Source organism: Muscardinus avellanarius (assembly GCF_963383645.1).
Source record: "Muscardinus avellanarius genome assembly, chromosome: 18".
Classification (NCBI taxonomy): Eukaryota; Metazoa; Chordata; class Mammalia; order Rodentia; family Gliridae; genus Muscardinus; species Muscardinus avellanarius.
In genome coordinates this window covers 4,362,615-4,387,475 of record NC_137804.1, presented here as the reverse complement: position 1 = coordinate 4,387,475, position 24,861 = coordinate 4,362,615, and the positions used below count along the sequence as shown (strand labels likewise).

Genomic DNA, 24,861 nt, shown 5'->3' with positions numbered 1-24,861 from the left:
AACATTCTGTGAAGTTAATAAAAATCACTGGATCGAGCTGGGTGATGAATTGTATGATATGTAAAATACAGCTCTTTTTAAATTTTAAGTTAGGTTTTCGAACCTATCTAGGTTAAGAGCTTGCCCCTCTAAAACTGTTGTTATTGCCGGGCGTGGTGACGCACGCTTGTAATCCCCGCGCTTGGGAGGCTGAGACAGGAGGATCGCACGGGTTCGAAGCCAGCCTCAGCTACTTAGTGAGGCTCTCAGCAACTTAGTGAGACCCTGTTTCCAAATAAAATATAAAAAAGGTCTGGGAGTATAGCCCGGAGGTAGAAAGCTTCTGGGTTCCACCCCCAGTACCACCAAAAAATAAAAATAAAATAAAATAAAACTATTGTTATTTTCAAACCCAGTAGTATACTATTTAGGTTTTCCAAACAGCTTTCAATGATAAACTGCCTTGCTTTATTCATCTGAACTTTAATTGTGGAAAACAACAGAACAAGTTAAAAGTTCAAACAGGACAGAGGCAAACACGAAAAAAAATCTTTGGACACGTGGGGGCGACAGAGCCACCGTCTCTGTTCTCCCGAGCCCATGAGGAGTTGATGAGCAGCCAGGTAAATAAGGACTTCTGCTCTCCCTCCTCCTGCGGTCGCTGTGGCCTGGTGACAGCGGCCGCCCTCCTCAGATCCAGGCTCGCCCAGCTGGAGCAGACGTGGAGGCCCTTGTCTCCTCTGGATTGGGGTTCTTTGCCCAAGCGAGCGGCCTGCTGGTGGAGGTGGCCGGGTGGGTGAAGCAGCGCCCCCTGGCAGCGCTCTGGCTGTAAACCTCTCCCCAGCTCCCCTGGGCGGGCGCCGTGTGTACTGGTGAGGCCCGTCTGGGAGATCGCAAGGCTCCTGGCCATGGACTACACTCTCCTAGAGCAGGGGACTGAAGGCAGCCATGTTCTGCCCAGCTGCCAGGTAGGACTCCGGACAGTGCGACAGAGCGCCTGCTGAGGGGCCCACGCAGGACAAGGCTCCAGCCCTCCCTCGCTCGCTCTCGTCAGGACTTCAGGCCCATCTTGGCCATCATCTCTTCATAGATGGTCCAGGCCATCGCTGCCATCAGAGTTCGGCGGAGGGTCCGGGGAACCCAGCCCTGGAAGAAGCCGCCCAGCCCGTAGTCCTGCGATGGGAATACATGTCAAAACCCGGAAGCAAAGTGGCAGTACACCTGGTCACCTGGCACCACAGGGGGCCTCTGCAGAACCCCATTTTCCAGTATGAGTTTGTAAACCTCATGCCAAATCTATGAATAACAGGTCCAAGAAAATAATCAATGTAATATATATGTGTGTGTGTGTGTATATATATATGTATATATTTGCATACTTAGTAGGCTTTACCTTTTGAGGCCTGCTCTATCCACAGACTTTCTTAGCTAAAAGTCATTTTTGGGGGTGTTAGGGATTGTACCCAGACTTGTGCATGCTAAGCGTCCCCACTACCACTAAGCTGCACCTCAGGTGCCCTTAGCTGAACATCCTCATCCAGAAGTGCTCCATATGGTTGTACAGTCTGTATACCGCTAGAAACACCGAGCCCCACGTAGCAGGCTGAGAACCACGCAATGGATTGTTTGCCAAGCCCTGGGCCCTGGATCCAGGCTGGAGAAAAGCTGTCTTTCTGTCATTTGTCCATCCAGAAGGGCACTTTCTTATAACATTTTTTTTTTTCCGGTCCTGGGGATGGAACCCAGGGGCATTCTACCTAGCAACACCCCCAGCCCTATTTTTTATTCTTTATTTTGCAACAGGGTCTCACTAAGTTGCAGAGGGCCTCACTAAGTAGCCGAGGCTGGCCCCTAACCACGATCCTCCTGTCTCAGCCTCCCGAATGCTGGGATTCCAAGTAGGCGCCACCACACCTGGCTCTTGGGATTCTTTATGTGCTGTTGGTGGTCCTATCTTTATAATGAAAGACAAAACAGCTGTTCCTCCTCCCTCCTAACCTGGAATGATTTTGCAACTTTTTATATGCTGAAGAATAAGCCAGAGTGTGGTGGTACACACTCATGATCCCAGTACGAGGGAGGCTGAGACGGAGGATCACAGGTCCGCAGCCATCTTCAGCTATTTGGTGAGGCCCTCTGCAACTTAGTGAGACCCTGTTTCAAAATAAAGAACAAAAATATAGGGCTGGGGGTATAGCTCAGAGGTAGAATGCCCCGGGTTCCATCCCCATTAGCCCCCCCCCACACAGATACACTGAAGAATATATTACAGTAAAACTTGTACGACTTCAGGTATAGAGAACAAGAAATCAAACAACCTAAATGGTGTGCGGAATATTAAGATTCACAAATTCATATTTACCTTTAACAAGAATATCTGGTTTGTAAAAATGGGTACTGTGTACCACTTAGGCCAATCTAGTAGTTTTTAAATAATACTTCAATACCCTTTTGCATCTACAGAACTTTTTATCTTCAATACTATCCTTTATTTGTAGAATTTTGATCTTTAATAATACTATTTGTCCATTTGTATTCAAGCAAACTTCTATGTCCTAGGTCTTTTTTTTTTTGTCCTGGAGATTGAACCCAGGGGCCTAACTATGAGCTATACCCCACCCCTATTTTATTTATTTATTTTTGTACTGGGGATTGAACCCAGAAGCATTCTATCTCCAAGCTATGCCTCCAGCCTGATTTTCTTTATTTGGAGATGGGGTCTCATGAGGTTTCCGAGAGCCTTGCTACATTGCCGAGGCTGGCTTTGAGCCTTTGATCCTCCTGTCTCAGCCTCCCACGTATGGAATTACAACCATGAGCTACCACACCCGGCTATTTTTTATTCTGAAACAGTCTCGCTGAGTTGCCAAGGCTGGCTTCAAACTACTGATGAGACTTCTGAAACTAGAGTTCTCTGCCCCCAGATTATTATATAATTAGTCTAGATATTGACATAGGAATGGAGACTTTTTTTACTGGAGCATTCTAATTACACATCAGAGTGGGCTTCATGTTGCATATTTGTACATGCACATAATGGGAGTTTTTTAAAGCTCAAGTGATTCTGACATGACGAAGGATGCTCTTAACCTCAATACGGTCTGTTGCTTAGCTGGACATGGTGGCGCACGCTTGTCATCCCAGCATCTGGGAGGCTGAGACCGGAGGATCACAGGTTACCAGCCAGTCTCAGCTACTTAGTGAGGCCCTGTTTCAAAATAAAGAATAAAATATAGGGCTGGGGGTGTTGCTTGGAGGTAGAATGCCCCTGGGTTCCATCCCTAGTACCAAAAATAAAAAATAAAAATCTGTTGCTTAGTCTGGAGTCTTACCTTGAAGATGGCTGCTGCCGCCTGGCCAGTCCACTGGTACCTCATGGGGGAGAGCTGCATGTGAGTTTTGATGACGTCTGCAGGCTGGGTTACCAGCGAGGCCAGGATACCAGCAAATATCCCACAGCCGAAATGCACAGCAGGAGTAAAGGCTGAATCCGAAGGGTCTGAAACAGAACAAGGGAACCCTGCAGCCACACACCTCACGCTCATAGACAAAGAACGCCCAGTGCGAGCTGCCTGCTCACTCTCCTGAGTCAGGAAGAGGCAGGTTCAAACACAGTAAGAGTTCCAACCTTAAAACAGCCCACACACGATCCACCTGCTAAAAACGTGACTAAATCTAATCACCAAAACCTATCAGATAAACCCAAGTCTAGGGATAACAACTGGCCTCTAATCTTGAAAATAAACAAAAGTGCCACTTGAAAATAAAACTACACTGTTGAGACAGAGAAAGCAGAACATAGACTGTAGATTAAAGAATTTATCCACCGCATGTGGAAACACACACGTAATCCTAAGACTTGGGAGGCTGAGACAGGAGGATCGCAAGTTCAACAACTTGTTGAGACCCTATTTCAAATAAAAAATAAAATAGAGCTGGGGGTGTTTCTCAAAAGCAGAATGCCCTGGGTTCAATCCCAAGTACCACGCACACCCAAATAAATAAATAAATAAATAATAAATTAGTACCAGGCGTGGTGGCGCATGCTTGCAATCTCAGCATTTGGGAGGCTGAGACAGGAGGATCATGGTTCATGGACAGCCTCAGCTACTTAGGCTTTGCAACTCAGTGTGACCCTGTTTCAAAATAAAGAATAAAAAAAATAAAGTTGGGGGTATAACTTGGAGGTAGAATAACCCTGGGTTCCATCCCCAATACTGAAAAATAAATAAATAATAAAAAAGAATTTTTCTAGATTAAGCTTCCTGAATTCGACAAGATAGATGTTTACATGAGGAAATCTCACTGTTCCTAGGAACAACACATGGAGCTATGCAAGGGTAAAGGAGCCTCATGTGTGTGACTTACTCTCAGATGGTTCAGGAAAAAAATTATACTTGAAAAATACAGTTTTGCCCCCAAACTTGTGACCTGGGAGGCTTTGGCTGGGGCCTGGCGGTCTTAGATCAGTGTGAGAGGTGCTGTTGCAGGGCTCCTCAAAACGTACACGCCTGCACCCCATCACATGGTCGCTTAAGGGGTATCAATTCCGGGAGTCAGGGGTCAAGTCCGTCACATCTACCCTTTTCTCCCTGCTCCTGGCCCAGAGCCAGACTCAGGCTCGGTACGCCTCAGTTCCTAAAACGGCCGTGTGGAGGTCTGGCTGGAACGCTCTCAAGGCTCCTGGGCTGCAGCATGGTCCGGGGACAGCAAGGCTCAGAGGCTGGGCGTGGTCTCGGGCAGGACACACGTCCCAAGGCCCCTCCTCTGGCTCTCTGCCCGGGCACCGCTGAGCTGAGCGCAGGCTGTTTCCAGCCACCAGGCCCTGAGTCAACAAGGGCTGAACCCGCCATCCCCTCTGAACTTAGAATCCTCCAACAGATCAATAAATGCCCCTCCCTAGGTTGTAACTGCCAAGTAGTTTGGTCGCAGCAGCGAAATGCTAACACAGCCAACAGGAACAGTCTCATATCCCAGGGCACACAGCGGGCACCCCGTCTGGGACCCTTCTTCCCACCACGTACCGCGGAGCACGGTCCTTTTGGTCTGGCTGTAGAACATCAAGTAGATTCCGGAAAAGGGCGCGTCGCGGAGGAGAGTCGCGGTCAGGCCGCTGAACAGGCCGCGGCGCCCCTCGCTGCGATAGATGCTCCGCAGGGCCGCCAAGATGCTCCCGTAGCTGTACCGCCCGCTCTGCAAAGGGAGGAGCGCTGGGCCTGGAGGCCCTCGGGTCCCCGCACGTGGGCGCTCATCTGCACCTGCCGTGGCGCCCACGCCGACGAGCCCCCTGGCCACCAAGGCAGACTGCAAGTCGGAAGTGGACGCCAGCTGCCGCTGCCCAAGCGCCCGGCGGTTCTGTATGCCCGCCGAGCCCGGACGCAGACGCACTCACCTCGAAGCGCGTCTTGACCACCGTGATGGGCAACACGCAGACGCCCGCCACGGAGCGAGAGCCCACGCCCAGGAGGACCGACTCCAGGGCGGTGGGGGGATGGCCTCGCAAGAAATACTGCTTGGAGGAGTAGAGCGTGCTGAAGTAGATCCCAACGCCAGGGACACATCTCACGATGGACTGCAGGGAAGGAGAAACACGGCGCCACGCTCAGTGCGCAAGGCAGGGCGGGCGGGCGGGGAGCTCAGTGCTCCGCGTCCAGCACAGGGAGCCCTGAGGGCCAAAATAAAAAGGGCTTCAGGGGAGGAGAAAGAAAAGCGGAGGGCATGCCCGAGGCAGGGACCAGGGCCTCTGCTGCAGACTGTGCCTCGCTAGCAAGGCATGCCGAGGGCACCGGGCACGTTCTGTCCTGGAGCCCTAAACAGAAGTGAGAAATAGAGCCGGGCAGGAGGACAGCAGTCTCCTAATCTGGAGAAGTTTTACCCAGGAACCCCAGTGGCCGTCTAAACAGTGGGGGCACCAAACCCTGCACACTCTGTGTATTTGCCATGCTGTGCGTTCAGATCCGTGGCACAGTTTCACCTATAAGCTTGGCATAGTAAGCCAGGTGTGGTACTTGTACTCCCAGTGCTGGGAGGCTGAGACAGGAGGATCACAGGTTCACAGCCAGCCTCGGCGACTCAGTGAGGTCCTCTGCAACTTAGTGAGACCATTTAAAAATAAGGAATAAATGGCCGGGCGTGGTGGCGCACGCTTGTAATCCCCGCACTTGGGAGGCAGAGACAGGAGGATGGCGCAGGTTCGAAGCCAGCCGCGTGTGCTGGCTTAGGAGACCCTGTTTCCAAATAGAAATGTAAAAATAGGTCTGGGAGTGTAGCCCGGAGGTAGAAGGGCTTCCAGAAACCCCAGTACCACCAAATAATAATAATAATAATAATAATAATAATAATAATAATAATAATAAAATAAAAATAAGGAATAAAAAATAGAGCTGGAGGTGTAGCTCGGAGGTAGGATGCCCCTGGGCCCAAACCCCATACCCCCCCACACACATAAATATATAGATAGGCATAATAACTAATAAACAAAACAGTAATTATAGAACTGTAATAAAAGTTATGCGGGTGTGGTCTCTCACTCGGAGTATGCTTCGCTGTCCTCCTCCTCCCCCTCCCCCCTTCTTGTGGTGGTAGGGGTGGTCGGATGCCTTGATGAGATGGAGTGGGAGCCTGCCACAGTGACACACACACGTGACCTTCTGCCACAGGTCAGAGTCGGGAGGAGGATCATGGGGCCTGTGATGGCCGGATGTCAGGAGTGGGCTAGACACACGGTTAGAGATCCTTGATAGTTTCAGAACTTCTTGCCAAAACCTTTCGGAAAACCACTGTGATTGAGTGGCTTTCCTGTGAGCGCATCAACGTGTCCCTGCAGAAACTGTACTGCTTTCGTGGTCATCTGGGCGACTTTAATGTCACATTCTGTCCAAGGACACTGGTCCATAATTTTGTCCTTTAATGTCCGGGCAATTTAACACCAGCCAATTTCGAGAGGCACCCATCGTCTCTGCGTGGGTTCTTCCCCGCAGAGGACCCCGCGAGTCCGCCCACCCTCTCGCCCTCCCTGGCCTTCCAGGGGCCCTCCACTCCCCCAGCGCCTGGCCCCCTGGGCGCCTCCCAGGGCGAGCCCGGTCACCGCAGCTCGGGACGCGCGATGGACACCCGCTTTTCTCCTCCTTCAGCTTCTTCGGCGCTGCTGGAAACGGGGCGGCCGCTTCTGCATCAGCCGCACGGCCTCGGGTCAGCCTTCCCTTTTGCAGTCCAGACCCGCCTCTGAATCCAGGGCGGGCGGCGGGCGGCGCGCGCTCCGGGGCCTCTCGCTGAGTCCTCCGAGGCTGGGCGCTGTCGGGCCCAGCACGCCATCGCGCCAGTGTCTTCCGCCCACGAACGCAGCGCCCTTCCCATCTTCACCAGCTCCCGGCAGCACCGCGCCTGACTCGTGCAGTCTGAGGAATGACGGCAAAACTAGCAGGAATCTCACTTCCCTCGGCCACAATTTCACAGACGGAAGGTTCGTTCCCGCCATAGGCCTTGGCAGCCTCAGCACACTATTTTTCTTTTCTTTTTTTCCCATGTGGTCCTGGGGATGGAACCCAGGGGCATTCTACCTCCAAGCTACACCCCCAGCCCCATTTTGTACCTTATTTGGAAACAGGGTCTCACTGAGGCCTCTAAGCTGAGGCTGTTCATGAACCGTGATCCTCCCATCTCAGCCTCCCGAATGCAGGGATCACAAGTTGTGCCACTGCACCTGGCCTTTTCTTTTCTTATTAAGTCAGGACCTTTGCCTTTTCACCGAAGCACTTTGGGGCTCCTCTTTGGCACATCCAGATTGCCAGCATTACCACTCTTGTACTTTGGGGCCATTATTAAGTAAGGATTTCCTGAACACAAGTACTGTTGTTCCCAAAAAGCCAATTGGATAGCGGAGACAGACACCAGTGACTAAGGGCAGGTGGCGGACCCAGCCTGGCTCCTCTGCACAGTGCTCCTGGCTGGACCAAGCAGGATAACAGAAGATCTCCTCATCCTATGCAGAACAGCGCACAACTTAAAATGTGTGAATCACCCATCTCTGGCATTCTGCGTTTACTATTTCTGGCTGGGGGCTGGCGGTAGGTAACTAAAAACACAGTGTGAACCCAGGGGTGGGGGACACCATGCTCCCAGCCCTTCTAACTCTTGTGTCTCCTGAGGGGCTGGTGAGGGGCATGAGAACTGACTGGTCATCTAAGGAAGGGCTGAGAGAGGACCCAGGCCCGAAGGCAGCTTACGGGAGACATCCCTTTCCACAGGCCCCAGAGGCTCTCTGTGCGGACCACCTTCAAGAGCACCGCCAACATTCCGTCGCGCCTGGACCTGCCGGCAAAAAAATGGACATGGGAAAAAAGTCACTCAGACCCCCTCAGTGCAGAAGAACTCACCAAAGACTTCTCTGTAGAGACCCTTTTCCAAGACCCTTAGGAATCTCTCCCGTGCATCCTAGAGTGGCTGGACTTCTCGTGTGTCCGGGGTGTGGTATAGGCACTACAGGGCCCAGGAACAGCTCCCACTTTATACACGCTGCACACCTCCCACCACGATGCGCTCCATCTGGGAGCACAAAATAGACCCTGAAAGCCAGCTTACTTCAGGAAAACACCCACTACCGGGCAGTATGGTTGTAACATCACGAGACAGAGCAACAGAATGTAAATGTCTCTGAGGTGGACCGCAGCTGCTCAGGAAGGGGCTGCGTTCATCAGCAAGGAATGCTACATATAAAAACGCATCCAGAGAAAAGAGGACACACGGCTGGCCTTCCCCAGAGCGCCCAACAGAAGGGAAGGCGTTTAGCCGGTGGAGAAGGGCTGGTGGCCCGCCCCCCGTGACCGTACCCCTGGTCCACGGGCTGCAGCGTCTGCAGGCGTGTCTTAAGGAGATCCAGAGGCTGGAACAGGAGAGCAGAGCAGGTGCCACTGACGGAGCCGCACAGGAAGGCCTTGACCACTGGGTACACCTGCGCGACAGGGAAGGGAACGCGGCGGCACCTCAGCCAGCAACCCACGCCTCCTCCACCTGGGCCGGTGGCTTCCTCTAGATCCTTCTAGAAAGTCACCTCGACCAGCAACCCACGCCTCCTCCACCTGGGCCGGTGGCTTCCTCAAGATCCTTCTAGAAGGGTCTTGCAGATGCTCAGCTGCTGGTGCCTCCTATTGTATTCACGTCTCAGAAGGGAGGGTACAGATGGAAGCTAACAACACGAGACGCCAACGCCGTTGGAGACGGTGCAGCCAAGAGGCGCCTCTTCAGTCTCTGTGTGTGGGGCGGGGGCACGCTATTTCTGAGCTACACCCCCAGCCCTACCTTATTCTTATTTTGAAACAGGATCTCGCTAGGTTACTGAGAGTCACTGCTCGCTGAGGCTGGCCTCCAACCTGGATCATCTTGTCAGCCTCCCAAGGACGGGGGCCGGCGGCATGCCCACCACGCCGGCTCTTCCCATCTTCACCTGGCGTGACTCTGCCCCCCAGCCATGATGGGTAAGAGAAGGTCCATTATGGGTAATCTATGAATCTCCTTGGTTGGCAGTTCTCCCCTTCTATACCTGCCTGCCGGCCTCGACACAGAAGGCTCCTGGGCTTGTGCCCTATCTACAGCACCATCCAGAGGGTGGAACTCCTTCAAAGCCTCCTCCATGTACCTCCCTCAGGCACTCCCCACGGTGACAACACCATCCCTTCCCAGGCCCCCAGAGCCCAGCAGGATCACAAAGGATCGAAAAGCACTTTCCAAAGCTGTTCTCCTTGCTGGGGCGCGGTGGGCACGCTTCTCATCCCAGCATTCGGGAGGCTGAGACCGGAGAATCGCAGTTCGCAGACAGCCTCAGCTACTTAGTGAGGCCCTCTGCAACTCAATGAGACCCGGTTTCAAAATAAAGAATAAAAAATAGGGCAGGGGGTGTAGCTCGGAGGTCAAATGCCCCTGGGTTCCATCCCCAGACCCGCAAAAAAAAAAAAAAAAAAAAAAAAAAAAAAAAGCTGTTCTCCGAAGAATACCCTTGGCAAATTCCTTCTAAAAAGGCCTTCTCTCCCCTCACTAAGGAGCATTTGTACTGTGTACATTTTTAAATAAATGACATATTGTAGCCGTAAATTATTAAGATAAATACAAATTCTCCTGTCACACATATGACACAATTGCCTCCTGGCACTGGAGTGTCTGTAACATGGTACTTGCTCACAGACACGAGAGCATCCGAGTTCCATCATGGGCTATCATAATGCAATGACGGGCAAGGCTGCTGGGAAGGCCTGAAGCAGCTCGCCAATCACATCTGGAGCTCACTACCACACCGACGGCCCGGCGTACCCCAGGTGGTGTGCTGTCTCCAGGTGAAGCCGAGCGTTGGGACAGGTCTGTCTGGGCCCACACCCTCTCCCCCAGAGGCCCACCTCGCTCCTGGAGCAGCATCCCAGGAGCCCCCCCGTCTCACCTGGGCCTCTGCTGCCCCGGGGAGGCCCGCCTCCTCACACTCGGGGCCTCCTGCTGGCCTCTCCCCTCCGCACAGGGGCATGCTGCAGAGCCCCCTTTAGCAGCCCGCGGCTACGCCAACCCCTCCTCTGCCAATAACTTCTCAGTCCCCCAGTTTGCCATCCTGCTGAACATCCTCCACTAACGTGGCCCTGAGGGCTCACCCCGGACCTCCTCCCCCATCCCTGTCCTACGGTGCGCGGATTCTCCGGGGCCTCCCGATGACCGCCTCTCCTCTCAGTTTAGATCTCCCTCTCCTCCTCTTCCTTCCTGCTTATCTCCCATCTGCAGCCCTCTCAGGGCAGCCTCACCCACACCAGGAACGCCCATACCACTGGCCCGGGCTCCACCGTCCCAACACCCCCTCCTCCCCTCCCGAGGTGCCCTCAAACTCAACAGGTCCAAAATGGAAACTTGGTCAACATTCTACACACTGGGTCTTCTCTAATCCACACCCAAACACCCTCGGCATCAGGCCAGAAGTGGGAGATGTGCGCGACTCACTCCTCCTGCCCCTTGGGAACCATGTCCTGCTGACCGCCCAGTCCGGGCCCTGCCAACCTACAGAACAGAGAAAGGCTCTAAAGTCCAGTGAGTTTGCAGGTGCAGTGCCGCACACCCGTGATCTCAGCTACTCAGGAGGCTGAGGCAGGAGGGTTGCAGGTTCGAGGCCAGTCTTGGCAACTTAGTGAGCCCTCGTCTGGAAATAAGTCAAAAGGCCTGGGGAGGTAGCTCAGTGGTAGAATGCCTGCTCAGCATGTGTGAGGCCCGGGGTTCAATTCTCAGAACTGTAGGTTGAAAAAAGGAAAAGCAGGGAGTGTATTCAGGACTGAGCAGGGATCTGCAACTCTGAGGTACCTGTGCCGTGACAGATCATAGGTCCAGTGGAGGAAGTTACTGCCAGGCAAAGCTTCCAAAAGCAAAAGGACATCCCCACAGAAGCTGCTTTATTTTTTTTATTTAACTATTTATTTATTTGTGGTATTTTATTTATTTATATAACTATTTATTTTTGAAACAGGGGCTCACCAGGTTGATGAGAGTCTCACTACTTGCTGAGGCTGCCCTCAAACCTGCAATCCTCCTGTCTCAGCCTCCTTGGTACCAAGATCACAGGCCTGCACCACCATGCCTGGCGGGTCCTCCCTCTTCAAGTAAAGGTGCTCCTCTCCTTCCCCGAGCCAGGCTTCCACGCCCCTCGGCCACTGGCCACTGCAGGGCTTCAGTCCCCATCTTCCCATTCAGCTGTCCGAGCTCTCAGCAGAGCTTCAGAGCCACAGAGCCCCGTGAATAGCACGCCATCAATCCATCCACTTCCCAAGCAGAACCCTGGCACATCCCCAGCGTGCCCTCTCTGCAGCGGCTCATTCTGCTCCCTGCACTGCTCTCAAGTTCACCTCCTCCTCCATCCCGGCTCAGGGCCCCATCACCCCTTGCCTGAGTGACTGCCACCGCCTCTTCATCTCGTCTCTTTGACACTTCTGATCCCTCTCTATCCTGTAGCAAGTCATGTTTAAAGCTGCAAATCTGACCATCCTGCGAGGTGAAAAACCCTTCCATGTTTTGTACAGTTTTAAGTTACCAACTTAAAAAAAGAAAATGTTATGAAGACATAAGTAGTGAAAAATGTATAAGAAACTATAAAGTATCACAAATTTTTCACTAGCACTCATTATATTAAAAATATTGAATTTTTTTGTACGTGTGGTACTGGGGATTGATCTTGTCAGTGAAAAATGGCAAAGCCTTTGAAAGCAGACTTAACTTTAACCTTCCCCCAGTCCCTCCCCAAGCTGGAGACCTAACCCTGGGCCTTGAATGCTAAAAATGTGCTCTATCACTGAGCTACCCCTCCAGTCCTCCATGGTGGGCTTGATTTTTTTTTTTAAGTATAGCTCAGTTAGCTGGGTGTGGTGGCACATGCTTGTAATTCCAGCATTTGGGAGGCTGAGACAGGAGGATAGTGCAGATTCAAAGCCAGCTTCAGCTATTTAGTGAGGCTCTCAGCAACTTAGTGAGACCTTGTTTCCAAATAAAATATAAAATAGGCCTGGGAGTGTAGCTTGGAGGCAGAAAGCCCCTGGGTTCAATTCCCAGTACCACACACACAAAAAATATAGCTCAGTTATTAAAGGTGGGAGAGGGGTGGGGAATAAAATCAGAAAATAAATCAGGAGTGGTGGCACACACCTGTAATTCCAGTTCTTAAGAAGCTGAGGCAGGATGATCGAAGGTTCGAGGCCAGCCTCAGCAACTTAGGGATACTCTATTTAAAAAAATTTAAGAGCTATGAGAGACTTAGTGAGGCCCTCTGTAATTTAGCGAGACACTGTTTCAAAGTAAAGAATAAAATATAGGGCTGGTAGAATGCCCCTGGGTTTAACTACCCCGTACCGCAAAAAAAAAAAAAAAAGAAAAAAAAAAGAGTTAGGGATATAGCTGGGAGAAAGCCCCTGGGAACAGTCCCTAGTAGCAATAGCAATAATGATACTTTTCATAGTGGTTCACAAACAATTCCTATTTCCCTCAAAAAGAAAAATCCTAAATCCAATTCAGATCTGGAGGCAAAGGCTGGACAGCCAGAAAGAGGAAAATATAAGTAGGTTTTCAAGAAATAAAAGTAAAGCCTTTTTTTTTTTTAAAGTCCCTAAGCACCCATCTGCCCCGGCCCCGCCCCCAGAGCAGGCCGCACCCCGCCTCCACCTATCACCATCACGTATTCAGCCACACCGCTCTCTGGGGCGCGCTGGCCCCGCCCTCTCCTGCCTCCACCAATGGCGTCCGGGCGGCTCGCCCGCGGCAGCCAATCGGAAGCTCGGGGGCGCGGCCTCGTGGCGTGCTCCGGCCTGTGGTTTCCCGGGGCAACTCGGGGCCTGCTCGCCGGGTCCTCGGGCCGGGCGGTCCCCAGCGCAGGCACCGACACCTGTCACAGCAGGCGTGGCGCTCGGAGCAATCTCCCCGCCACCCCGCCGTTCCCTCCGCTGCCGCCCGCGTCCACCGGAGCCGGGCTCCCTCTCCCGCCTCGCCGCCACCGTGCAGCGGCGCGGGCCTCACCATGAGCGTCTCCACCGTGTCCCCCACATCCTGCGGCGGCAGCAGCGCCGGGCGCGCCTTCTGGATCATGGGCGAGCAGGCCGCGAGGCCGGCCGGGACGCCGCGGCGAGAGAGCGAGGCGACGGGCCGGCCCGGGTCCCAGGCGCCCGGCACCAGCGCCCGCCAGCCCCGCCGCGGCTTCCGAGCCGGAGGGACGCGGGCTGCGAGCGCGGGGAAGGGAAAGCCGGGGAGCCCGGCGGAGCTGCGGGGTTCCGCTTCCGGCTGGGTCGCGCGGCGGCGGAGGGCGTCTAGTGCCCCCTGGCGGAAGCGCGCGGAACTGCGGCGCCGGGAGGCGCTGCGCTTGGGGACCTAGGGCCACTGTGGCCCTTGGGCTCTGGGATCCCGGCCCGTTCTCGTCGTAATTATGAAGAAGCGAAGCAGTGTGTCACGTTTCCCTGAGAAGCACGACTGTACTGCTTTTCCTGGGCCACGTTTCCCTTTAAACACTGAAAATGTGATTGTAGGACTTCTTCTGTATTGTACGCATAAATCAAACATAGATATCTAAGGTGTATAAAAGAGGTCACGAAAACCCAAGTAATCCCGGTACTTGGGAGGCTGAGACAGGAAGATCGCAGGTTCTCAGCCAGCCTCGGCTACTTAATGAGGCCCTCAGTAACTTAGTGAGAACCTGCTCAAAATAAAGAATAAAAAATAGGGCTGGGGGTATAGGTCGGTGGTAAAATGCTCCTGGGTTCAACCCCTAGTGCCACAAAAATAAATCTCTTCTAAGAATTTCTGTGACCATTAAATCAACATAGCCAGGACTGGGGTGTAATTTAGTGATAGACTGCTTGCCTAGCATGTGCACGACCCTAGGTTTGATTCCCAGCACCTCAAAACACAAACCATAAAAAAACTACCCTAGCCAAAGTCAAATGTACCCATGGAATCCTAGTATTTGGGAGGCTGAGAGAGGAGGATTATAGTTTATTTTTTTGTTTTATGGTACCGGAAATGGAACCCAGGGGCTTTCTACTCCTGGGCTACACTCCCAGACCTATTTTATATTTTATTTGGAAACAGGGTCTCACTTAAGTTGCTGTGGGCCTCGCTCAGTAGCTGAGGCTGGCTTCGAACCTGTGGGATCCTCCCGTCTCAGCCTCCCTCCCAAGAACTGGGATTACAAGGTTGTGCCACCATGCCCGGTTTAGGATTATAAGTTTGAGGCTAGTCTCAGCAACTTAATGAGACCTTGTTTCAAAGTAAAAATTAAAACAGGGCTAGGAGTGCAGTTCAGAGGTAGAAAGCCCATGGGTTCAATCCTTAGTACCACAAAAAGAAAAAAAAAATGAGCATAGGTAACGTTCTTGGTGGTATAGAGTCCGGCACATGGCAGCCACTGAACAAGAATAGTTTTTCCACCACAGCTAATGCCGCCACTTACACGCTGGCAGTTTAGGAGGGTGAAGCCAGCGGAGAAGCACTTCCTGATGAGGGGAGGGCACGCGTAGCTGAGGGGTTGAGGGGTTTCCACCCACGGAGCTGGCAGAGCAACGCTGTCTCCTCTGCACCTCGGTAAAAATGAGCAGCAGAAGGCAGACAGACCAGCCAGGTCTCCCAGCCCACTGTGTGTGTGTGTGTGTGTGTGTGTGTGTGTGTGTGTGTGTGTGTGTGTTGCTGGGGATTGAAATCAGGGATGTTCTACCTCCAAGCTACACCCCCAGCCATATTTTATTTAATTAATTAGTTTATTTATTTATTTATTTTTTTTGTGTGTGTGTGTGTGTGTGTGTGGTACTGAAGATTGGACCCAGGCATATTCTACCTCTGAACTATACCCCCAGCCCTATTTTATTTTTACTTTTTTATTATTTATTAGTTTTTATTATTTATTATTTTATAATTTGTTTTATTTTTACTTTGAAACTCACGAGGTTGATAAAAGTCTTACCACTTGCTGAATCTGTCATTGAACCTACGATCCTCCTGCCTCAGCCTCCCAAGTAGTGGGATTATAAGCATGTGCCAATATGCCTGGCTTTTTATTTTTTATTAGAAACAGGGTCTCACTAAGTTGCAGAAGGCCTCACCAAGTCACTGAGGCTGGCCTCCAACCGGTGATCTCCTGTCTCAACCTCCCAAATCCTGAGATTACAGAAACACGCCCCCACACCCAGCTACTTTCTGCTCTTTGACCAACTAAAAGCCTGTCTGAGCTGCCGGCAGGGATGGCCCTGATGCCTTACCCAGGCAGCCCCTCCAGCAGAGGCCCAGGCTGGAACAAGCGGACACTCTTCCGGAGGAAGAGGCAGGAATCCTCTGCCTTTCACTAGAAGAGAGAGCCAGGTCAGTGGGAGTGGCCTCAGGCTGGAGTTCGACCCCCAGCTGACTCTTCTCCTTCTCAACCTCCCCAAGGAAAAGCGCAGCATCCAGGGAGAGCTAGAGAGGCGCAGGTGTTAGGATGAGTTAGGATGCAGCCGTGTCTATCAACCTTGCAGGGAGGGTACTCTGACAGGCACTGACTGGGGAAGTCAAGGAGCATCAGGAGCAAAGGGTTTCTTTAAAATAAACAAGTGAGCTGGGCATGGAGGTGCCATCGGTAACCCCAGGACTTGGGACTTTGGGAGGCTGAGACAAGAGGGTTGCGGGTTCAACACCAGCCTCGGCAAGTCGTGAGACTCTCATCAACCTAGTGAGATCCTATTTCCAACCAAAAATCAAGCAAACAAACAAACAAACAAACAAAAAAAAACAGGTCTGGAATGTAGCTGAGAGGTAGAATGCCTCTGGGTTCCGTCTCCAGTACCCCCACACACACAAATAAATAAACAAACAAATGAGCCAGGCTTGGTGGTGCACGCTTGTAATCCCAGTACTTGGGAGGCTGAGACAGGAAGATTACAGGTTCGCAGCCAGCCTCAGCAACTTAGTGAGGCCCGGCACAACTTCGTGAGATCCTGTTTCAAAATAATGAATAAAAAATAGGGCTGGGGGCGTAGCTCAAAGGTAGAGTGCCCCTGGGCTCTATCCCCAGTATCACATACCATACATACATACATACATACATACATACATCGCTTCCTCTTACCTCAGCAGGGTTGGGGTTTGTTCAAATGAAGTCTGTCTGTCTGGTTATGGACCTTTAATAGAAATCCCCAGATATAACAACAAACACCTGCATTTTAATCTAGACTCTCAAAGCAGAAATTCTACCACAGATTAGGTAGGAAACATGAGAAGTCTTCCACCCAAGCCGGCTCACTGCCTGCCTCTTTTCCATCCTTCCACTCTCCTCTGCTGCTCTACAGCTCAGCTCAGGTCACCAGGGGGAGCCTGCGTCTCGTCCCCAGCGACTCGGGCTTCCTACACCAGGGTGAAGCTGCCGTCCGGGCAATGCTGGCCCCTTCCCAGTTTGTGGTCTGCACAGGGGACCCGCTGGGCAGGTGTATTGAATACCAGGAGTGACTGCACCCTGGACCAAGAGTCCAGCCTCCACCCAAACCTCACCGCGTCACCTCTCCGGGTCTTGCTTCTCACTTGCAACACGAGGGGTGTGAATGAAATGGACTCTCAGGCCCTTTCCTGGCCTAATATCAGGTGAGTCCAGGTCACCGTGTCCTGACTGCCTTGGTCCTGACTCTGAAGTTTACTCCAGCCACCTTAGAGACGCGGGAGATGGGCGGAACCCGGAGGGTGGCCTGCAGCTCTGGAGCATGGAGCACTCTTCCCCGGGTTGCAGCTGAGCGCCGCTGACACGGGAGGCTGGACGTACCCAGACGACTTCAGTGATGCCAGCGAGGTCTGCTTCTCAGCGGAGCTGCACAGAGCGCTGGTAGCCTGGGAACCTCCTCCAGGACCCACTCACGGTCTTCTCCAGGAGCTCATCATCCAGCCGCATGGTGGCGGGGCTCCAGCTGGCGTTGGGGAGGGAATAGTCCCTTGTATCAGACCCAGGTGGCTGCTGCTTGAGGCCTGCGGAGTGCAAAGGGGCAGTGGGCCGGACCCACCCGGGCTCCAGTTAGACTTGTGCATCGGAGGCTTTGAATATCAGGTCTATTTGAGTAATCGAGGGGCCTGTTTGCACCAGGCAGAGTGTGCATAAATACCCAGAGGTGGGAGAGAGAAAGAGAGAGAGGAAGAGGAGGAGGAAAGGAGGAGGAGGAGGAGGAGGTGGAGGAGGAGGAGGCATTAGAAGCCAGAAAGACCTGGGGCCCCATCAACCTTGCTAAAGAATCTGGGCTAGCCAGATGTGGCTAGGTACATCTGTATCCCAATACCTGGGAGGCGGAGACAAGATAAAGGCCTCAGCAACTTAGTGAGTTTGAGAACAAACTTTTTTAAAAGGGCTGGGGATGTAGCTCGGAGGTGCAATGCCTCCTAGTACCACAAGAAAAAAAAGAAAAAGGATCTAGGCTCTGCTGAAGCGTTTTTAAATCAGAATGAAAGGCTCCTGTTTGCATGGTAGCTACAAAGGATCCCTATGCACACACGGGAAGTTGCCGACTCACCTCAGCCATGTAGGGAGCTGGCTGAGCCTCAGTCCAAAGCCACAGTCTCCTGCCGCTTCGCCCTCTCCCCGGCCCTCTGAGGCTCCCCCTCCTGCTTCCAGCTTGTCCGGGCTCTAAACATTTCTAACTATAGTAGCCTTAGCTAACTACTTGGGTGTTTATGCCTCCCGACTGTCCCGATTACAATCAGAAGTCTCTTCCAGATTCCCTTTTCCGGCAGACAGGGAAGAAGACAGAGTAGGTTGCCAGCCCTCAGACCTTTGACCTGGCTATCGTCTGTATTCACTGGTGCAAATGGGCCCTGCCTGCTCTTAGTGTACTGACTACACTGTCTACACTGCCTGCACTGTCTACACTGTCTGCTTTTCCTGGTGCGTTCATCTGGCTTCCTTATATCACTTCTCCCGTATACCCTTCTCCACCTAAACGGAAGGCGAAAAATATAGGTTCTTAAGTGATTAATACACAGACAGGAGAGTATAAAAAAACCCAACAGCTAGGAATGACCGCTCACCCTTACTCTGCTCCCGGAGAGGGCTCTTCTGCGAACTTACGGTGTTTGAATTGAGCCTCCAAAGCGGCTTCCAGTTAATAACACGGTACATCTTGCCACGTGTCACTTAACTGCTTTGAACATCTGTTTCTCAATCTGTAAAATGAGGACCATTCTTCCTGCCCTGAGACTGCTGTGAGGGCGCATGAAGGAGGAGATGTGAGTGTCCTTAGCCCCGTCTCTGGCCATAGCAAAGTCCCCTGAGTCCAGAAGAAAAACTCCCCTCCCTAGACTGATCGCAAGGAATTCTTTGTTAGCAGCCCTCATATTAAATAAGGCCCGAAGCTGGGCATGGTGGCGCACACCTGTAATCCCAATACTTGGGAGCTGAGACAGAAAGATTGCAGGAAAATCTCAACTAAATTATGCTTACAAAAAAGGACTTTTTAGCCGGGGCGTGGTGGCACACACTTGTAATCCCAGCATTTGGGAGGCTGAGACAGGAAGATCGTGGTTTGAGGACAGCCTCAGCTACTTAGTGAGGCCCTTTGCAACTCAGTGAGACCCTGTTTCAAAATAAAGACTAAAAAGTAGGGCTGGGAGGTGTAGCTTGGAGGTACAAGGCCCCTGGGTTCCATCTCTGGTACCACATACACACAAAGGACTTTTACCTATAGGAAAATAGTTAAATACTTTAGTTTAAACAATGCATTTGCTTACCAAAAGAAAGCCTGTGTGTCAATGTTGAGCATAGTAAACATTAAGACAAGAAGTATTACTGTAGGAAAAGAAATATCTCACAGTGATAAGTCAATTTAGTGAAAAAAGGCATAAAATTCTATATTTGAATGTGCCTAATAACAGCTTCAAAATCTACACTGAAAAAATAAACAAAATTAAAATAAGAAATAGATAAGCCACAATTTTAACATACCTCTCTTAGTGACTCACAGAATAAGCAAAAAGAAAATGTCTACAACAAAGAGAAGTCCTAAACAATCTGACTAGCCAGTATGGTCAACACATAGTGCACGTGGGCTGGGCATGGAGGCCCACACCTGTCATCCAGTACTTGGGGGATTGAGACAGGAAGATCACAGGTTTGTGGCCAGCTTCAGCAATGTAGCAAGACCTTCGGCAACTTAGCGAGACCTTGTTTCAAAACTAAAAATAAAGGCTGGCCACGGTGGCACACGCTAGTAATCCCAGCAGGATTGCACAGGTTCGAAGCCAGCCTCAGCTACTGAGTGAGGCTCTCAGCAACTTAGTGAGACCCTGTTTCCAAATAAAGTATAAAATAGGTCTGGGAGTATAGCCTGAAGGTAGAAAAGCCCCTGGGTTCCACCCCCAAGTACCATACACACACACACACACAAAAAAAAAAAAAAAAAAAAAAAAAACTAAAAATGAAAAGAGCAGGGCATGTAGTTTGAAGGTGGACTGCCCCTGGGTTCAATCCACGGTACCTAAATAAATAAATAAAAATTTAAAAATGTACATGAAACACTTACCAAAACATATTCTGTGTCCTAAAATCATTCTCAATCCATTTCAAGTGACTGAAAGTATACCTGTAACTTCTCATGTACAACAGAGTCCTCAAGTGTTTTCAAAATTTAAACTTTAAGCCAGGACTTGTGGCGCATCCTTGTAATTCTAATACTTGAGAGAGACAGAAGAATCGCAGATTCCACAAATAGGGAGACTCTCATCAACCTAGTGAGACCCTGTTTCAAAGTGAAAATAAAAAAATGGAGCTCAAGATGTAGCTTAGAGGTAGAATGCTCCTGGGTTCAATCTCCAGTACCAGTAAGTAGGTAAGTAAGTAAGTAAGTAAGTAAGTAAGTAAGTAAGTAAGTTAGTAAGAAGAGCCAGTTGTGAAGGCACACACCTGTAATCTTAGTACTTGGTAGGCTGAGACAGGAAGATCACAGGTTCAAAGCCAGTCTCGGCAACTTAGTGGGGCTCGCAACAACTTTAATGGGATCCTGTTTCAAAATAAGGAATAAAACATAGGGCTGTGGATATAGCTCAGAAGTAAAATGCCCCTGGGTTCAGTTCCCAGCGCCATACACACAATAAATAAATAAACAAGTAAACAAAGAAATAAAATTTAAAATTTCTAAATAACTCATGATTCAAAGATGAGAACACAATGACATATAGAAAATAAACAGAAAAATAACAAAAATCTATTATTTCAAAGGGTATAAAATACATTCAAGCCGGGCGTGGTGGCGCACGCTTGTAATCCCCGCGCTTGGGAGGCTGAGACAGGAGGATCGCACAGGTTCGAAGCCAGCCTCAGCTACTTAGTGAGGCTCTCAGCAACCTAGTGAGACCCTGTTTCCAAATAAAGTATAAAAAAGGTCTGGGAGTGTAGCCTGGAGGTAGAAAGCCTCTAGGTTCCACCCCTAGTACCACCAAAAAAAAATAAAAATAAAAATAAAATAAAATACATTCAAGCAGTGCCTAGAAGAAATTTTGTAGACTAAAGGGAGTGTGTGTGTGTGTGTGTGTGTGTGTGTGTGTGTGTGTGTGTGTGTGTGTGTGTGCTGGGGACCAAACCCAGGGCAGTGCACTTGCTAGACAAGCGCTTTGCCACTGAGCTACAACCAAACCCAGGAAATTGTTTTTTCTTCGGTACTGGGGATGGTACCTAGGGGGCATTCTGCCTCCAAGCTACACCCCAGCCATAATTTTTATTCTTTATTTTTGAAACAGGTTCTCACTGAGTTGCAAAGGGCCTCACTAAGTAGCTGAGGCTGGGAGTGAACCTTGATCCTCCTGTCTCAGCCTCCCAAATGCTGGGATTACAAGCGTGCGCCACTACGCCCGGCTCCAGCCCAGAAATTGCAAAGGTTGGCAATTGACAAAGATTCCAGTTTAAGAAACTAGCATATAAAACACCCAAGCCGGGCGTGGTGGCGCACGCTTGCAATCCCAGCATTCGGGAGGCTGAGACACGAGGATGGCGGTTCGCGGACAGCCTCAGCTACTCAGTGAGGCCCTCTGCCAACTCAGTGAGACCCGGTTTCAAAATAAAGAATAAAAAATAGGGCAGGGGGTGTAGCTCAGAGGTCGAATGCCGCTGGGTTCCATCCCCAGTACCGTAAATAAATAAATAAATAAATAAATAAATAAATAAATACAGTAGATTAAGCTCAGAGAAAGCAGATAAGATGAAAATAAAAGCAGAAATCAATGAGACAAAGAGTGCAGGAAACCAGCAAGGTCAGGGGTGGTTTTTTGAAAAGATTAGTGAAACTGATAAGCCCAGTAGAAGTCTAATCAAGAAAGGAGAGAGAGAGAGAGAGAGAGAGAGAGAGAGAGAGAGAGAGAGAGAGAACAAACTGCCAGTCCTTCATGCACTACAAAGACACTCTGGAAAGATATTATAAACAATAAAATGCTAATAAGATTCGTGAAAGTGGGGAAAGTGCCCTTAAAAATTGCCACTTTCCAAAACCAAGACAGGCAAAGCTGGAAAACCTGAAGTGTCTGTCAGAGAAATGGAATGCACAGATTGAAATCGTCCTGTGGAGGAAGGGTTAACGAATACATTCTACCCAGCACTCAAGCAAGAAATGAAGCCAAGCTTTTCTACTGTTGCGGAGGCTAAAGGGAGAACTTTCCCAATACATCTAGAAGGCCAACCCTGACCAGGCCATTCAAAGAAAGGGAAATCATGGGACAGGATCTCTCATGAACACAGATCCAAAAATCCCAAGTCCAAGAAATCATCTTTTTATTTTTCAGGGAAAAGCAGTGAGTAAAAAAGTGAATCAGCGTGACAAACCAGATAACGAAATCGTTGAGGTAAACTCTAGGATCCCTTTAATAGTTAAGAAAAGGCATTTGATAAAAGTTTAACTTTGACAAGGACACTCAGAAAACTAAGAATGGAAGAAGATTGCAGGGTTTATTTATTTATTTGCCTTTTGTAGCACTGGGAACTAAGCTCAGGAGGTGTGTTACTAGTGAGAAATACCCCCAGACTTTTTAAAAAATATTTATTTATTTGTTTGTTTATTCATCCATTTATTTGGTACTGAAGGTTGAACCCTAAGGTATTTACCTCCGAGCTAGCCCTATTTTATTTTTTATTTTGGGACAGGGTCTCTCTAAGTTGCTGAGACTGGCCTCGAGCCTGCAATCCTCCTGTCTCAACCTCCCAAGTACTAGGATCACAGGCTTACACCACCGCTCCCGGCTCCTTTCTTTTTCTTCCTCCTCCTCTTCTTCTTCTTCTTCTTCTTCTTCTTCTTCTTCTTCTTCTTCTTCTTCTTCTTCTTCTTCTTCTTCTTCTTCTTCTTCCTCCTCCTCCTCCTCCTCTTCTTCTTCCTCTTCTTCTTCCTCTTCTTCACCTTCTCCTTCTCCTTCTCCTTCTTCTTTGCCAAGATTGGTCTTGAACTTGGCAATCCTCCTGCCTCAGTCTCCTGAGTACCTAGGGTCACAGATGTGCACCAGTGCACCCAGCTAAGATGATATTTTAAAAATCTACCCTCCTGCTAGCACTTTCCTTCATAACTGAAAATACAGAATATTCCCAGAAAATAGTAACAATTTTTTTTTTTGGTTTTTGTTTTTTGGGGGTTTTTTGGTGGTACTGGGGGTGGAACCCAGGGGCTTTCTACCTCCGGGCTATACTCCCAGACCTAATTTTTATATTTTATTTGGAAACAGGGTCTCACTAAGTTGCTGAGAGCCTCACTAAGCAGCTGAGGCTGGCTTCAAACCTGTGCGATCCTCCTGTCTCAGCCTCCCAAGCGCGGGGATTACAAGCATGCGCCACCGCGCCCGACAGTAACGTTTTCACAAGTTGAGACTAATCTGCAATAGTAGGATTTCGTTCGCTATAATAAAAGTCTTGCGTCTCTGAGCCTCGTTCTGAGATACCCCCCACCCTGCCCCATGCTGCTTCGCAGTCCATTTTCATCCTTCAAAGAGGAGTGACGACGGCCGGGCCACTTTGTGGTCCCCTGCTCACAAGATGTAGTCCCCGCTGGAGCATCGGGAAGAGCGCTGCTGGAAGGAGGACGACCTTTCCCACCCCTCCCTGGGCATCTGTCTTCCCACGTAGGAGAAAATGTAGCCGAAGCTCTTCCAAAATATCTCTGAGAGGTATTTCCTGAACTTCTCGCCCATGAAGGCATAGATGACGGGGTTCACGCAGCAGTGCGTGAAGGAGATGGTCTCCGTGACATGTGTGGCGTAAACCAGCCTCTGGCTCAGGGCGCAGCCGTCCAGAACGTGCAGGTCGTGCAGGGACCTGAGGAAGAGGACCAGGTTGAACGGCACCCAGAAGGCCAGCGACACAATGACCACGATCAACACCAGCTTCATGGCCTTGGTCCTGCTGTGGCTCTGGCCGCTCTTCAGCTGACGCAGGATCCCCGCGTAGCAGAAAATCAGGATGCTGAAAGGGACCAGCAGGCCCAGGATGTTGATCTCCAAGTGGGTGAAGACCTTCCACGTCAGAGCCTGCTGGTGGTAGAAGGAGTAGCACTGCAGGACGCCATCTTCAGAGGCCACCTGGTAGAACACCAGCGGCGGGCTGGCGGCGCCAAGGGCCAGGAGCCACACGGCCAGGCTGAGGGCGGCGCCCACTCTGGGCGTCCTCACCTTGATGGCGTACACGGCGTGGACGACAGCCAGGTACCTGTCCATGCTCATGAGGGTGATGAAAAACATGCTACTGAAGAAGCCGACGTAATAGAGGCCGGAGACCACTTTGCACAGCACGGTCCCGAACACCCACTGGTCCAGCTGGTAGTGGGCCAGGAAGGGGAAGGAGAAGACGAAGAGCAGGTCAGACAGGGCCAGGTTCAGGAGGTAGATGTCTGTGATGCTCCTCATCTTCTTGCAGGCCACCAGGACCAGGAGGACCAGGCTGTTACCCAGAAGTCCAGACACAAACAGGATGCAGTAGAGGACGGCCAGGAGCCGCTTGCTGCCTGGCTGGGTGAGCTCCCCGGCGCAGGGGCTGGAGAGGACGTTGGGGTAGTAGTAGTCGGTCACTGCGGTCACATTGGGCTCCAGGGTGTAATCCATCCAGGCGGGGGACTTGCTAGGAGAGACACATAAGAGAGGTTCAATCCTTTAAAATACTTCTGTTTAAGCCAGGCGCGGTGGCGCACGCTTGTAACCCCGGCATTCGGGAGGCTGAGACTGGAGGATGGTGGTTCGTGGACAGCCTCAGCTACTTAGTGAGGCCCTCCGCAACTCGGTGAAACCCTGTTTCAAAATAAAGGATAAGAATAGGGCAGGGGGTGTAGCTCGGAGGTCGAATGCCCCTGGGTTCCAGTCTCAGACCCGCAAAATATTATATATATATATACATATATATATATATATATATATATATATATATATATAATT

At 50.7% G+C, this 24,861-nt stretch overlaps 2 protein-coding genes across 3 annotated transcripts; both read right to left on the bottom strand.

Moving 5' to 3' along the window:
• Positions 1-1,029: 1,029 nt before the first annotated feature.
• Positions 1,030-13,566, bottom strand: SLC25A38 (solute carrier family 25 member 38; the record flags this gene model as incomplete). 2 transcript variants are annotated; one of them, XM_080715821.1, is made up of 7 exons in its annotated part: positions 1,030-1,152; positions 3,312-3,499; positions 5,004-5,172; positions 5,372-5,551; positions 8,205-8,289; positions 8,808-8,929; positions 13,498-13,566. In XM_080715821.1, 7 exons carry the CDS (start codon positions 13,564-13,566, stop codon positions 1,030-1,032), a joined length of 936 nt encoding a protein of 311 aa, XP_080571947.1. The 2 variants fall into 2 exon arrangements, with proteins under 2 accessions (XP_080571947.1, XP_080571948.1); XM_080715822.1 differs by having other exon boundaries at positions 3,312-3,478.
• A 9,900-nt stretch (positions 13,567-23,466) lies between these two features.
• CCR8 (C-C motif chemokine receptor 8) lies at positions 23,467-24,534 on the bottom strand (the record flags this gene model as incomplete). The annotated part of the gene is made up of 1 exon (XM_080715683.1): positions 23,467-24,534. The coding sequence occupies one exon, from the start codon at positions 24,532-24,534 to the stop codon at positions 23,467-23,469; it is 1,068 nt and encodes a 355-aa protein (XP_080571809.1).
• Between the last annotated feature and the right edge of the window lie 327 nt (positions 24,535-24,861).